The sequence below is a fragment of the Limanda limanda genome, chromosome 8 (genome assembly GCF_963576545.1).
Source record: "Limanda limanda chromosome 8, fLimLim1.1, whole genome shotgun sequence".
In the NCBI taxonomy this organism is placed as follows: Eukaryota; Metazoa; Chordata; class Actinopteri; order Pleuronectiformes; family Pleuronectidae; genus Limanda; species Limanda limanda.
Genome location: NC_083643.1, coordinates 9,407,718 through 9,424,855, shown reverse-complemented (window position 1 = coordinate 9,424,855; position 17,138 = coordinate 9,407,718). Strand labels below are relative to the sequence as shown.

The 17,138-nt window shown below is 42.0% G+C and overlaps 1 protein-coding gene across 1 annotated transcript in view; it reads left to right on the top strand.

Annotated features, from left to right (window-relative positions):
• LOC133009351 (serine/threonine-protein kinase BRSK2) overlaps nt 1-17,138 on the top strand; it is a 165,434-nt gene that overhangs the window by 110,322 nt on the left and 37,974 nt on the right. Inside the window, exons 3-4 of the mRNA XM_061076834.1 lie at nt 4,968-5,053; nt 8,517-8,657. Of these exons, the coding sequence (XP_060932817.1) occupies nt 4,968-5,053; nt 8,517-8,657 (227 nt within the window). The remainder of the gene's footprint in view (nt 1-4,967; nt 5,054-8,516; nt 8,658-17,138) is intronic.

Below are 17,138 nucleotides of genomic sequence, written 5' to 3'. Positions count from 1 at the left end.
ACAAATTAAATTCTTATATTTCTGGAAATAACTCAATAAAATTGTGTGAATCATTGTAAAAAAAAACTGGCTTTTGATGTCAACAGTAGATATTTTGCAAGCAAACCCCCTGAGGTTAGTGTCTTATTGTGTTGTCGCCGACCCTTTGCTGCATCTTCCCCCATTCTGACACTGTCTTGTCAGTAAAGGCCAAATACCCCAAAATATTTCTATATGAGAAACGTTTTGTATTTCCTTGATAGTCACATGTTTCTGCACAACTCATTACCTCCCCGTTGACATACATCTTATCATTTTACTCTCTATAAGGCTGTTTGGTGCATGGTGCTGCTAAAAAGGTTATTTTCCCCCCGTGTTGTTTTAATTAAGAACAAAAGAGGTTGAGAGACTCAGGGGGCCGAGCTGGCACCACCACTGTGTGCTCTCTCTCTCTCTCTCTCTGTCGCCCGGCTCTCTTTCACTCTTCTCCATTGCAGAGAATTACATGGCTTATGCTTCATCCCTCTTGCATCCCTCCCTCTTCAGTCACCCTCCATCGACCTCTCTTTTGTTTTTCTATCCGTCCAGCAGCCCGTGCATGCACTGGAGCTCCCATGTTAGCATAGTCACCCCGCGTTTCGTTTTTTTTTCTTTTTTTCCGCTGACACACATGACTGCCCTGTTGACTTTGATCCTCAGATCTCGGTATCAAGAGACCATTCACTCACTCGCCTCAGGGAGGTGACAGCGATGTCTGTGATTTCCTTCTGTGTGCAAGAGAGAGAAAGCGCAAGATGCAATAAGTGGAGAGTGAGAGATGACAGACCCCGTGATCCAATATTTTCCCCTCTGAGATTTTAGGCTGCTTCTCTCTGTTCAGTCGCTGTGTGACGTGTGTGACATGAATGTAACCTCGTTGTGTCTTTGTTGTTGCCTCGGCTGTCTCTGATCCCCTGTTCTCTATCACTGGGTTTCGCCGCCACGCTGATGAAACTATCGATGTTGCCACTCTTTTGTTTGCTCGTCCATTCAGCCATTCAGATCCAGAGGTGTAATTTAAAGAATCAATAGCCGGCTGATGGAACTATGCTGAAGCCGATCTCATCCTCTGAACACATGTGTGAGCAGCGTCGAGCGCTTTCCCCTCATTTGTCCGCAAGGCAGCCCTCCTCTCCTGCATCGCTTTCTATTACAACGTACCATCTGCACCTGCAAATTACAACATAATTACAAGTAATAAATCACAGGGCATGTTTTTCAAACAGAGCAACATGAAAATTAAAGTCCAGGGTGACCAAAATTGTGCTTGTGTTTTTAATTTTAGGAAAAGGGAACCACCGCAGTTCCCTGGTTCCTGATTAAAAAGATATATATATTTTGCTTACAGCGATGTTAGTGAAAACTTGAACAGGAATTCCGGAGGTCTGACGTATTGATGTATCCAGTGTGTCAGGATATGACACTGAAAGGAAACCCTGTGGGTCGAAGCTTTGCCAATCAGCCCATCTAGTAACCTGCATCTGACATCTTCTGCTAATGATGTCCACTCCACAGTGATAACCCCCATACATTACAAGACAAATTATCTCCCAGTCAAATAGCCAATTTGGATTAGTGTCATCCTCCAGCTCGTGTTCGACCTCTGGTTTTCTGATTAGGTGTCGGTTTTCCAACCTATTCCTGTCGCAGGCTTCCCCCTGTTTAGTTATCGAGAAATCGAGCAAATTGCCTGTAAATTGAACAACAGAACACGAGACGAAACACCGGTAACAAGAAGGACAAAAGAGTGGACGTGTGTGCTCATCTGACCGCCCGTCCATCTGTCCGTGCGAGTGTGTGAGTGTCTCGGTGAACGGTGCCCAGGCGCCGGCTAATGTCGGCCTAATGAAGTGCCACGGAGAGATGGCGACCGGACAGAACTGTCCACACTCACAGATGTGAAACTTAATGAGAGAGTGAGGAGCGATGTCCAGGAGCCAGGCCAAGAGAGAGCACGGCCACCTGGTATTTATACGAGCAGGAAGGTGTTCGTGGTGCGAGTGTGTTTTGATAAGAGGTGAAACAGGGAGTCAGCGTTGCCATTGATGAGGTGAACCAATTTTTTCCCAGACCATTTCTTTTGACTTTTGATTGTCGGGGTAATTAATGCAACAGTGGATCAGTGTATATAATGCTAGAAAGAGCAAGGGTTGCCGCACAGATTTGCATCAGCGTGTTAATCAACAGCTAATCTCGCAATAAGCAGGCGGTTGTACGGTTAAGTCTTCACTTAAAGCCTCATTTCTCTTATTTCAATTAAGCAAAAGGAGGCGCTTGAAGGGAGCTTAGGAAGCCAGCTGCTGCCTCTGTAGCGTTTCCGACAGCTCATCTCCTCCTGAGTCTTTGGGAGCATTAGTCTCTCTGCAGGGAGCCGGGCCGCCGGGCTAGCTAGCTACAACCACCAAGGGCTCATTGTTAACAACACACCTTGGCCTCAGGTGAGAAAGTGGCTCCGGTGTAGCGCAGCTGATAGCGCTCATTAGTCTCCAGATTAGCCCTGATTAGCCTAGCCCTTACTCCCACTGATACGCCATGCTAATGCTAATTATGCATCGAGCACTTTACCCTTTTCAGACAAGCTGTGGGGCCGAGGTCCATTAGCTTTTTTATCCTCCCATGAGTTTTTCTTGGCTGCGGATTCAACACGAGTTCAGCACTGAACAGAGTGTTTCTCATCAAAGTGACTTTCAAGAGGTTTAAATGATGCACTTTGTGTTTGTTAAAGTGTAGACGTGTTGCTGTTTAGACAGAATATAACGATAATAATATACTGTGCAGACAGAGATCACCAATGCATGCTGCTGTGAAATGAAAAAAAACAATGTGTTGAGTATTATTAAGTAGGGCTTCTCGGGTGGTTAGTTCAAAATCTGAGCCATGTCTCAATTTGGAGGTTGCGTCCTTCGTCGGCTGCATCCGTCGACCGGTTGCGTCACAGCAGTGAGACTAGTCTGTCCCAATTCGAAGGCTCCTCACAATGCATCCTTTCACCCTCAAGCAACGGAGACTCCCATGAATCATTGCGCTTCAGTGACAAACTGTTTTTCAAAGAGGAGAAAACTTTAGGAGAATTTATTTTTTAAATATAATACTGAACCAAACAGTTAATGGCCAAACAGTTAATGGAACACATGTTCAAAAAATGGCATGTTTACAACATTTTTAATCAAAAGAAGAAATTTTTCTCCATAGCTTTGTTGGTGGAAAAGCTGGTGATTCAATAGGAAGCCCAGATCCACTCATTTCTGTTCGGCAGACACATCGTACGTGGCCATTGGAGGATGCATCGAATGTTAGCTGCGTAGCCTGGGACTGTCATAGAGTAGACCGTGTAGAAAATGGGTGAATAGATAATTAAGGAGGAGAAACCTGATGTCACACTCAGTGAAGCAAACAGTTCTGAGGGAGTTTAAGAAAAGTCATAGTTTGCTCTGCCTTCATTCCACATGAGTGTCCATAGTTGTGACGAGTGTGACATTAAGGCAAGGCGAAGGCTGTCACAGACAAGTGACACAGCGGAATTGACTTTGATGGGATTGAGATGAGGCAGAGGAGCCTTTAACTCCCACTGTCCTCACATCTCCATCATTGTCAGTGGATATGAGACAGGAAGAAGGTCGGACGGGGAATCAGGAGGAGACGGACGAGCAGATAACCGCAAGGAGCACATGAGCCGAGCGCAGGGGGGTGCTGGAGATAAGTTGTGGCTTCCATTGGAGTTAGGTGCCATGTTGATTTCCGGTGGCAGCTGTGCATGCTGACTACATGTTCCTGAGATGCTGACACAAATCCAAACTGATCAGCTGGATTTTGGTGAAACTCAGCTCGCACCTGTCACGCAGTACACTGTGCTTGTCTCTCAGCAGCTCTGTAAGCAAAATATAAGACCTTGTGTGTCTGGACAGGGTGTTGTGTCTATATGTACACTCTCTGCAAACAACTGCAGAAAAAAGGACAAGGTAGAGGAGGAAAAACTCCTTTTGGAGACGTGGATGTACCGGAGCGGACATTTTGACCCTGATTCCCCCACAGCCTGTAATCATACTGGACAGTAATGTTCAAATGTGGCATGTCTGACTCCGACAGATTATTCTGCTTTTTGTTTGTTATCTAACCGAGCTGATTAACGCTCACCTCAAGCAAACCTCGGGATTATGAAAGGCTATTGCTCAGTAATAGCAGGGTTTGTTTTTTGTGAGTGAGGAGAGCACAGTTTCTGTAAGGTGAGAAAAAACACAACCTGTTTTCCTTCAGTTCGCGAAGCAAACTACATTTTCCACTCGAGATAGCGCTGCTTGCCAGCTGTCAGGGCTTATCTCCGTCCTCTCTGCCAGTAGAAAGTGCCAGTCAGCTCCTTTGCATTGGTTCACTTCCTCCTTTTGTGCTCTCGCTGGGTGTGGAAAGGGTTATTACAGATTGCTGCCTCTCCGATTTGTTTCTTGAACTGTGAATTTCCCAAGTAACCTCAGAAAACGTTTGGCAAAAACTCGTCACTGGCTGTTTCGGGGGTTTATCACACTGGTGTTTCACTTCTTGCAACATCGAGAAGAAAGTTGTAGTTTAAATTCTCATTTATTTTGCTTTTACGAAACATGTGAAAAGGAGATACGTCCGTTTCAAACGATGTAGCCATCACGGCCCACAGTGAAGTAACATATAGATGCTTCTCACCAACACACAATGTCTATTACCAAATATTTCCACCATTGTTGAAATTTCTTCAACGTGTTTCTCAGTTGAACTTTTGGTTACGCTACCCCCCATGATTTCTGGTGGTACTGGGAGTTTTCCTTATATCTGTAAGCTGAACGCAGGAAACAGACAAAAAGCTCCATGTGTTTCCTCATATGTGTTTAACCTTGAGCATAAATGATTATCAGAACCTTATTGTGTTCATGTCATGCTAATCAAATCTCTCTTTTGTGTCTTTCTTTTCTTTCTCTTTACAGGTCGAGCGAGAAATAGCTATTCTGAAGCTCATAGAACACCCACACGTTTTAAAGCTACACGACGTCTACGAAAATAAAAAGTACTTGTAAGTATCAACAGTGGTTTGTGTTAAATTGTAAAAAAACTGCACACGCTAAGTTTGTATTTAAACAAGTGCTGCTCTGGATGTCAGAAAATCCCACAGATCATTGTGTTGGACCAAGAAGCCGTTTTGATTGGTGGATAATGATCGCAGGGCTGCAGCGATAGCCTTAGAGGGGCGGATGCTTCATTAGTACGGGCATGAGGCATTTAATTTGGTCATGCACGCTAGGGGACTGCTAATAGGAAGAGGAACTCTCCGTAATGTAAACACCATGACACGCTTATCAGTGGCAACACCATTGCATTCAGAAACATTAGCCCTGGAGAGTGGCAGCCACATTAGTCTGCTGCAGCTGCTGCACACACAAACACACAAACACAAACAAACCCCCCCACACACACACACATACGCTCACATAAATCTATTAGCCAACTTTCCCAGTGGTGACTGACAAGCCCATCAGTAGTTTATTGTAGCCCTCTTGATCTGCAGAACACAGTTTGTCAACTAAATTCAATTAGTTGTCATGTTGAGTTTACAGCCCCAATGCGATTGAGCATGCGGCGCCGCACATCTCATACTTTAAGATGATAGGAAAAGCAGAATATTCGGATTCACTGTGTGATTGGATTATCAAAATCACATTTTGTGCCCATTGCTTCCTCACTTTTGACAGCTGGTCACCAGCAGAGTCACAGAAGACACATTGCTCTGCATTAGCATTCGCCTCAGAGTTCACGCTGCACTTCGCGACGCTGATGTAATCTTTCCCTTAATATTGTTTAGATTCCTACCCGCATCTCTTTTAGTTGAAAGCTGATAATTGATAGGCAAGCAGCACGTTCGGAGCCTGCTGTCCCGGAGCTCTTAAGATTTATTATGCTGTCGGCAGAGATCCCACCACAAGCTGTTTAAACTGAAGTGGTGTGTGTGTGTGTGCACAAGAGGTGAGGGAGGGAAGTGGAAAGAGTTTGATACATAGCCCGGCAATATTTTATTTATGGATATTTCATTGCTTGAAATTAATGAATGGCTGTCTCATGTTGATATAGCCTGTGCTGAGAGTGATGAATGATCGCTGGCAACAAAAAAAAACACACCTCAACAGTCTTATAATGCATAATGCATGTGAACACAATGCACATGTGCTCTTTGATTTCAAAATTGTGCTGCAGTAGCAAAATAATACATAATAATTCATGCAATATGAGTTATTTTAAAGACCTGTTCTTATACAAAGCTGCCATTAAGACACATTAAGGCCATCCATTGGAGATTTGCCATTATTGAGCTAATAGAAAATAATATAAGTTAAAATTTACATACTCTGATCCACATTTTGGTTCAGTTCTTCAATGTGACTTGTTAACATCTATTAACTTGATACTTGAGACTGGTAAAAACCTTTGTTGAAACTCCATAAATACTTTAAATGCATCATATAATAATATACTGTTCTAACTGTTTTAACTTGCTGATTATTACTCTCCTTGACAAGTATATTGCTATTAATCTTTCAAGTAATCCCCATTGGTAGATTATCAGCAAATTTAAAATGTTAACATTACATTAAATCACAGAAGAAACTGAGAACTTAGTTGAATTGGTTTCTCAATTTTCATATTGTAGTCGTATTCTATAAAATTGTTTTACTTCTAAATGCATTCAGGTCGGGTGATGGTTTTATAAAAGCATTAAGTGCAATTCATTCCCTTGGGTGTTTTCTTTTTACACCTAACAAAGCCACTGAGGTTGTTTGGTTTTAAGGGTTTAGAGTTGTTTAGTGAACACAAGCTCTTTGGTCATGTACAGTTTGCAACACTAGAGTATAATCAATAAAATCAAAGAGGTGGGTGCACACACACAAACACCCACAGCAGGGAGAGGGAGCGAGAGAGACGAAAAAGTATTTCACCGCCTGTCTGAGATTCAATTTGTCCTAGTGAAGATAGAGGGAGTTTTCAGCGTACGATATACGAGCGAGCCGGGCGCGGAGCCGGGGCCGGGCACCGCTGGCTCTCTGCCCACAGATGCAGCTCCAGGCCTGGGTCAGCAGGGATTCATCTCCTTCCTGTCCCTTTGGAGCCCCGGAGCATCATGGTGTGTTCAGTCAGGTTGACAAACTGCGCCCGCTACGAGCCCAGACACACAACCTGATGAGTGGCCGTATGAAATGTGACGGCAAGGAGGATGTGGTTGTGTGTATGCATGTTTTTAAAGATTAAAATAGAAGGAAAAAAAACACACAACTACTGTATACAGCAATCATCCACAACATTAGATTCAGTTACAGGAGAAATATTCTGTTTTTCCAGTTTTCCCCTTTTCCCTTTCCTGTGTGCTAGTGTGTTAAAGCTCATTTCCATGATGGAAAACACTTCTCCTGAAGCTCCTCAAACTTCTCATCAGTAATCCGACCAATTCTCCTGCACCTTTGTGACGTCACATGACATCACTATGTCCCCACGTTTGTTTAATGCATGCAAAGCATAGCTTGGCCTACCCTCTCTGCTCACGCTTTAAATGCTAAATGCACTTTACAGTACAGTTTTTTGCCGTACATCCATTCACACACACACAAACACGGTGCATCTTTGGACAGCACATTTTTCTATGAGGGTCAATCTGGGGTTCAGTATCTTGCCCAATGACACTTCGGAATCGAACCGCCGACCTCCTGGTTACAGGATGACCGCTCTACCCCCCTCTGTAGCTGTAACGAGCAAGCAGATAACGAAGGGTGACTTTAATCTGAAGCAATGGACAGAAAGAGGACAGTGATGTGTTTTCTGAACATAAGGGAACTTAAAACATTTAAAGTAATAACACAAAATCACATTATTAACCTGAATATGAGCAGGATACGTCTCCTTCAGTGTTGTGGCTGATCGGTGTGTAAGGAACTGGATTTTTCAATATCTTTCCTTTTGCTTCTCTTTTTTTCTTTCCCCTTATCTTCACACTTGTCTGAGAGCAGTGTGCGCCATCTTTTGTAATACAACTTTATCATCGCTCTGATGCCTCCCATAGGAGGTCAGGGTGTTCAATATCACAGCCCTCCACACACAGAGTGTATTGTAATACACTGTCGGCAGGCTTCACTCTCTGACTGTGGGGACAGCTTACAGATGACAAAATACAAAAATAGTCAACATGATACGACTTTGGAGAGATCAGATCATTGATCCCGGGTGCTTTGACTGCGTGTAATGGAGACGAGGGAACCATTTTTCCCTCGTCGCTCCAGCTCTTACAGACGTCCGGGGTCGGAGCCTCGGTTTTTTTTCTTTTCTGCAGGAGGCCTCAGACGCTCTGTGGAGAGGAGCACCGGTTGTTTGTTCTTGTCTCCACGAGAAGAATCTTTCTTTTCTATGCGTGCATGAGAGTTTATTGTCTACTGCAATTCCACTTGTTTCATCTTTCATTCCTCCGCTTGCTCCCCCCCACCCTCTTTGTCTCTCAGGTACCTTGTGCTAGAACATGTGTCTGGCGGTGAGCTGTTTGACTACCTGGTGAAGAAAGGCAGGTTAACGCCGAAAGAGGCCAGGAAATTCTTCCGACAGATCATGTCTGCGCTGGATTTCTGCCACAGTCATTCCATATGGTAAGTCCTGTGATCCACGCGTTGAAATGTTTGCCCCAGCTGCCACGACTCTGGATGTCAAGGGTTGGGGGGGTTGATGGAAGTGCGCTGATCCCTGGGAAATCCCAAGTAGGTTTGGCTCATTCGATTTCTTACCTGAAAAATAAATAGAAATTTGACAAAGATACATTCATATCTAGGTTTCACCATACATTGATAAAAGTGCTTATAAGTATGTAAAGTATATAAAACTAACAATTATTAATCTATGCAGTAATACCCTGTACACGGTATAAGAAGTGTCTCCATTTGCACATCTATCAATATAGCGCAGTACACAAAGATGTTCAGGTAATAATAATAATACACTTCATTTATATAGCACATTTCTTAACAATGTTACAAAGTACTTTACAAGAAGAACAAATGTCACCTGACTCGTTGGTTAGATGGGAATTAAAGGTGAACAGAGAAAGTAGAACACTAACGTACCCTAACACTGGTTCATTGTACAGTTATAGAGAACAGTAAACAACATAGTTTATATTATATTGTGGTTAGTTAGAGGTACAACCATAAAAGCCACATTCATTATGTGCGATCCATTAAAACAACGTTACATACAGTTCAAAGGGGCCAATAAACAACCGTACCCAGGAGCTGTAACAAACTCAATTTGGTCGTCATACAACATTGAACAAATAATGAGTTTCCTAATAATGAATTCTGAAATGATCGAGGTTCTTCCTGAAGTGAATCAACAATCTAAATTTCAATCAGTTTATTCATAGCCTCAGAATGCTGTTTGGGTTTCAAACCAATGAGTCAAAATAGGAATTACAGAACTTTGCGTTTGCTTGTTACAAAACTGTTTGTTTGTTTTCTTCCTTCGTAAGGTTTGTTGTATCAGATATGTTGCTCAGGTAACTCTGAGCAGAAGCTAGTACAGTTGTGCTCTATACTCTGCGTTGAGTTCCTGTATTTGTTGAGCTCAGCGTTCATGTTTCTAATGTGACACATTTTGTTTGTCTTCAGGGATCATTAAGCCATTTACTAGCTCATAGACTAGAGGCAATCATATATAAAAGTCAAACATGTCAGTGGGGAGTGATTTTTAGAGCTCATCTGCGTGTGCTGCTTGTTTGTAATTATGTGTGTGTGTGTGTGAGTGTTTAGTGTATTGACTGTACATCCATTCGTATATAGCAGAGAGTGAGATTTCTCTCCTCTCCTGCAGAGCGTCCCTTTGCCATACAGCAGAATGAGTTCTTCATCACAAATTATTCTCCAGCAACTTTGTAGAAAAGTGGAGGAAAAAAGACCTGTCGTCTTTGACCCTCAGTTGATAATTGGTATAGATAATGTAAGGATGCATTTAGCTAATCAGTAATACATGACGAGAAGAAATCAAAAATACTATGTACAAAGAGATGCAGCACCCACAATAATAAGTAGAGTATGAAAACCTCTTAACATGCTGCAGCAAATGAGACACTCTTAGTACTATTCAAATGGAAAGAGAGATTTTCTCTATATCTTCACAAGGCAAAATTACTGTTCACACTCTACTTGTGTTATTAAATGTAACACACATAGTGTTTCTTTTCCCCTCTGATGGTTACACAGTACTGGTTACATTTGATGTAGTCTTTTTACTCCTGGTGTGATTTCTAACTCTATTTTCACATTGAGTCACTTGCTGTTACGTTAGCTGTCCCCTCCTGTAAACTGCCTTCACCTGAAACGTAATATGCCAATCCCCATTGTAACGATAACCTAAGTCGTTCAGAGTGTAGCTATGTTTATTACATTATTATTCTAATGACATTTTTTTTTCATTAGAGGTTTCCAGGCATTTACAATCTTCCTATCAGATGAAACTCCAGCGTGTAGCAAACAGTGGAGACTGCCGAGAGTGAAGAGCGGATCAAGGGTGCAGCACATTATTAGTTTGTTTGCTTGCTGCTCACTCTGCTATAACAGTCACAGGCAGGGGCATCAAATTACAGACATTAACATATCATCATAAAACTCATCATAAAAGCCATGGTCAGGCCATGGTCGTTGTCTTCTCATCGACACAATGACTTCCAGCCAGCCAGTCGACTCATGATGGGAATTTATGTGCTCCCATCATAACTTCTTTGCCAAGGCTAATGTGGCAGAAAACGCTGGAGAGCGAGAGAGGATTTTATTTTTACTCTCCAGTGCACAGTCGAGTATACTTGAAAGTTTTTTCGGAAACCTTTTCCCGCTGTCGACGAGTGGGGAATCCAATCCCGTGAAAAAGCAGTCATGGTGTAATGCTCCTCACGCTAAACGCCTGGCAGATAGATTTGCATAATTCTGCACGGGCAATTAAAAGGAACAAATTAAACTGATTCGTCATGGGAAGATTAGGTACGGTTGAGTTTCCGCGATTTGATCAGTTTTGTATTTTTGTACAGTATAGTTTCTGCTTTTAATAATAGAGCCGAGTGGGAGCTCTCACGCACAGTATGAGCTACCGACTCCTCGTGTCCAAATTACTTTGCATTTCACTGATTATCGGAGGATGATGATTCGCTTGCGTTCAGTTGATTGTTTGAACCGTTAAGTGGGTAGTTGATGAACTCGGGGAGAATTAAAAGCACTGTAGATCATTCTTCTATCACTGGAAATAGAAAAGGCAACCCCTCTACGGGAATGGAAGTTAAGAGTCTTTTATCAATCTGAGTAAATAAGTGAGAACAGATTAGGCCAATTAGGAGAAAGCGTCTGGGACTGACATTAAGGGTATGCACATGCACCACATTGACTATCGCAGCTTTTTTTGTCGTCAGATTCACAATCAGATTTATCAAACCCCCTCATGTTTTATTTTGTTGCCATCCCTCTGTCTTTGCGAATAAAATCCTCTCAGTTACACGCTTAGAAAATGATGCCCTGTAAATTTATGGTGAGGAGGATTATTTAGGAGTTTTGCCGAATCCGCTCGCCCTCCTCCTGACGTTAATTAGGGGCAAACAGACAGCCGCAGCGCTGCTCACGTCCCCTTCATTCGCCATTAATGAGATCTCAGCATCCCCTCAATAAAAAGTGTTTCTGCAATCATTTCTTCCATTTCTTCTCGTCTGCGCGGGAGACCTGCACAGGCCATTAGAGGTGTCCCCTTTTCTCTGTGACTCATCGCTCAGAGGAACACATGCTCCTCAGCTTTCCTCTTCTGCACATCGCTCGTTTTTCGGTTTTACCACAAGCTTCCATCCTCAGCCCCCCCCTGTCCCCAAATATCTTTTTCTGAGCTGTGTGGATGAATGAAAGAATGTAGAGGGAAAGGTTCTGTTTATCACTCACAAGTTCTTGCTGCCTGTTTCAAGTAAAGTATGTAGGGTATCGAGCAGGGAAAGGAATAATCACTTTATTTAAACCTAGATCCCGACAACAGCTTAGTGAACTCTCTCAAGAGAAGTCAATGTAGTCTGCAAAAGACAAACTGATTCATTGAGAAGAGTAAAGTGTGTTTTCCTTGTTTAAGATTACACAAAAGAAAGAAAAGATAAACAGGATGTCACAAACTTCAATAGATAATGTTGTTTATAAGATGCTTCACAGAAAACATTTTAATTGTGAAGAACTCTGAGTGCACGGCTTGATTGAAATATGATTTTACCCATTTTAAATAGTGGGAAAATGAGAATATTAATTTGTGGTAGATAGTTTTGATATTGTGATGGGAGGCATCATATAAATCCACGTGTGAGGAACACTGCACACATTTAGCTGCATTTTTACTTCAGTTAAACTAATATAGAAAGCTCCTTCATGGCTTTATTTCCCGTGATAAACCAAGTGTTCCATGTTATCCTCATGCGAGCGATGAAGACGCGTCCTATTGATTTTTTTTTCAGTGTTTCCAAATCCACGGTGAGATTAGGTCCATGATTCAACCTGAGGTGAACGAGAAGGGTTGACACCGACCACACCCCCCGTATCACCTCCCGTGTCATTGTGTCCACCCACTCCGCCTCACACCACTTTGTCTACGTGGAGATCTGCCTGTCTTAAAGTCCACAGTATACCTTTCCCATGTGCATGAGCAATCCCACAGCCATTCACACACACACACAAACACAAACACACACACACACACACACACACACACACACACACACACACACACAACCGCCCTCAGAACACACACAGAAGCATAATTATCTATGAGGGACGTCACCTCCACTCCTACGCACTCTGTCCTCTTTCTCACCTCTCTCGTATGTTGGTTTAGTAATGACTTCGGTCTTTCTCCTCGTAACCCTCTATATGTGTGTGTGCCTGTGTGTGTGCGTGCGTGTGTGTGTGTTTAATACAATGTGACTGTGTGGGTGTGAGAGAAAGATTGTCAGGTAAAGTAACTCCATCCATTCCACTAAGTTCAGGCGTACGCAGCGTGTGTACTTTGGAGGCTCGTGCTCCCACACACATTCACACAGTCACACATCGTCCCATCGCTGACACTGATGTGCGCAAAGCTGCACGTGCACAAACAAACACCTGGTCCAGGCGTCACATTAAACCCACACAGTGGCATAATAATGGGCTTCATCCATATCCACCTTTCTCTCTGTCTCCCACACTCACTCTGTCACTACCTGCTTTAGTCTCTTCCTGCGGCTCGGAGAGTCACATGCATCCGTCTGCTTTAGAGCTCCACAGAGGGAAATAGAGAAAGCCACAGGTCCTTTTAATTAAACAGCATTTATCTCTCTTTTAAGATGTCATCAATATGCTCTAATGATCAACCATGGCATATATACAGTTATGTTTTTATTGACATTGACTTTTGTTTTGGAATATGTTTTGGGGTTTTGCTTCCATCCATCTCCAAAAATGATATTTCAAGAAAGCCTTGAGGGAATTTATTCAAATTTGCTGCAAATGTTCAGTTGGAACTGAAAATGAACTGATTTGATTTTAATGGTCAAAGCTCACGGTGGCATCATTAAACATGTTTTTGGCTTTTTGAATAAAATGTCTCATGTCTGCCTCAAGGGAATTTCTTCAAATCTGGAGGTCAAAGGTCACAGTGACCTCTGAAGTATAGAATCATCATATGTAGACTGTTTTCGAGTTTCTTCAAATAAAATGTGCTATATAAATAAGATTGCCAATTCCAATATAGAAACCAACATCTTACTCTGTGCATGCTCATTTATGATTTGTGAATTAACAGTGTAAAGAAGCCAGATATTTGAAATATTATGTTAGAATCACAGAAACGTTCTTGTGCTTAGCAAAGGTGGGAAAGTTGGTGTTTTCATTTACAATATGAGACGAAGGTCGGTTGAAGCAGACGGCGGCTGTAATGGCACCAGACGGAGAATTGGCATCACTAACTGTTTATCTTTGTGCATCCAACTCCCAATGTTAGCATAATGTTATTAGATGCGATTCCAGTAACAGTTTGCATCGCATTTGAATGAGAATCTACTGTTTCTGTTTAACTTCCACGCCTGATTCTAATCATGTAGTCCACGTTGGCTTATTTGTCACCTACCATGTCTGCCTGTCCCTCTTCTCCCCGGCAGCTCGTGCCCTTGTGGCTCGTTTGGGCCGCGTGTTTGTTGACATTCTAAGGAGAGTTTTACTAGATGATATTCTGTCTGCCTCCCTGTAGAAAGCCTGTACTTATAGCCTATCATCATTACGGCTGATGGTGGCTAACAACACCGAATGGCAAAATCTTTTTTTCTCTGTCCCCTTGTCGTCATATTTTTTCTCTTGATAGTTTTCTCCTCCAGTTAAAGCAGAGAAGTTTAAGTGTGTGAGAGGAGGAGGCGATTGAGGATGTTGGGAGGACAATGGAGGAGTGGAAATGGGAAGGGGTGAAATGGGTCTGGAAATGGAGGAGGGGGATGGAGAATGGAAGAGTAAAATGGTGAATAAAAGAGAAGATTACAAGGGAAACTAAGCCAACAAGGCCACTATGACCTCACATACAGTCATATGTGGAAAAATAAGAGTAAAATGACTAGAGATGAGATGCTATTAAGACTATGAGTCTTTCTTATCCTGAAAAGGGCACAGAGGACTGTGTTATAATACATTTTGCACAACCACGGCACCATGTGTAGACGCCTGACGTGCGTTGGGTTCTTAATATCTACGCCGCCCCTTCACTCCAATGGTTCTCTGACAGCTTATCTGTTTATGCCATCTCGTGGCTCTGCTGCTCGTCCTATCTTCACCCAGTCCAACTCCTCTGGATTAGGAGCAAACGCTGGGGTGCACACACAGATTTGTCACAACAAAGCAAATAGTTTGTTTATTGCAGATCGAGCCATCATTGTAATCCCACTTCTTTTAGTCACTGCATTACATGCGACAATGCGTTGCTGTGTTGCTCAAAAGCCCAGAGGAAGAGACAGAAAGGCCCCAGATGACACAGGGACTGATCTTTGAATGAGACGTCACTCGAGAGGAAAATCTTTAAAAATCATCAGTAGAAAATAGTTTCTTCACAATTTGAATCCAGTTTAGTTCCAATTGTTGTTATTGCTGCAAGGGGGCACTTGTTGTACTAGAGTTATCCGAGTGAACTTTTCAAAATCATGACAAGAATGTAAGAACATATCAGACCAATAGTTACATGGTGTCTCCAAGAAAATGGCACATAAGCATGCCCTGTGGAATGTTCTCATAGATAGTTTAAAAAGTATCGTACATATTTGATCACATATTACTCACCAAAAGGTACTGTGTGTAACTTTTGAAGTCCAAAAACATAATGTCCATTAAACATTTAAAAAAGATGTTGGCTTGTTAAAAACCTTACATCTCTCTCCTCTTCACTTCATTCTTCACTCAAGATGTTATAGTAACAATGTTTAACTGTCACTGTTAAAACAAACAAGAAACAAGTAAGTACACTTTAGATAACTGACTAATACAAGTAGAACCATATGGACTTGTGTTCTACAATTACCAGTTAATCAGTCATTTTCTTGTTATCAACCAAATAAAAATAATCAGAATGAAGCTGCAAAGTAGGTTTTAAACATACTTGGCAAAATGAAATTTACTTTTTTGCTACTTAGAAAAGTAGAGTGAAAGATAAAACAAATCAAGAAGCAAGTACTGTTCTTCAAGGAGACAGATAAAGACAGGAACCTCTAAAGTACAAGAGTTTTCCCAATAAGAGTTGCACAATAAGATAAAAATAAAAAATGAAAATTAATCTTTCTCCCTTGCAAAGGGGATGAAATTAATTCTTCAAATCACGTTTGAGTTTTATCTTCATGTTGAATGAATGAAGATTTACATGTTGTACGTTGCTACTTTAAAGGTAAAGAGACATAAAACTCAACAGAATAATATTACATTAAAATTATTATCTCTTATTCACCGATAACTTGCTTCGTACGAAAAAAAGTACTTAAACAGACCAATTTCATTACACAGCAAAATAAAGTGATAAAAGACAACTTTATCTTTCTTGCCCCTCATTGCTACTTAAACCAAATGAACCCTGTTGGCTAAAACACGATTGTGCCTAACACATTCGAAGTCAGCAGTCAGAACGTTACTCTTTTGCTAACGTGATAGAATATTAGCCTAAAGCATTTTTAGTGACTGTGCTTGGTCTTTCTCTAATTGGGTCGACAGAAGCCTAAAAAGTTAAAAAAGGAAAGATAGGAAGAGGAAGACACAGAGGTGCGCCGCCGGCTGAATGGCTGATTCTCAACTCACAGTGACGGTTAAAAACTTCCACTTACAGTAATGATAACTGGAAGGTTTCATTACTTCATGAAAATGGAGAATATTCCAAAAATAATTAGTGTTCGTTTCAAATGCTCTGGCCAATTAGAGCCACGTGACATAAACATGTTGTTAAACACGGCGTACGTCACATTGTGTCACCATGGGAAAGAGTTTATTTTCCTCGAGCTGGGGAATTAAGTTCCAAACCTGCTCATCACCATAAACATGTCTGGGATATTATAGGGGATGCGAGCCCCAAGAGGACGGACCCGTTGCAACCTTCGATAAAACACAACATATCCGGGTGCTACGTGCAAATGATCACAGGCAATTAAGAGCTCGGTGTGAGATTGCAAGAATCATGTTTAACAGCCCCACTGGGGTGTAAACCTCACTCCGACAGCACACACACACACACACACACACACACACAGACACACACACATATGCGCCCTGTAAATTAAACTGAGCAGCATCGTAAGAGCTTAGCGAGCCCTGTGCCACACATCAGTGTAGAAACCTAATAAATATCAATATCTGCTTCCATTTATTGGTATGTGGATGGCTATAATAATCATTATAGTGGTCCTCCATTGGTATTTGTTGTTTTTATTTTTCTACTTTATTACTCTTTTTTTCCCCTGTCTACTTTTAACTACACTTTCCTGTGTTCCATATGGACCGACATTTACAGTGCACCGTTTCCTGTCCTGCAGAAACCGACTATATGCACAATCTTTTGGAAGAGGCATATCCTCCGAG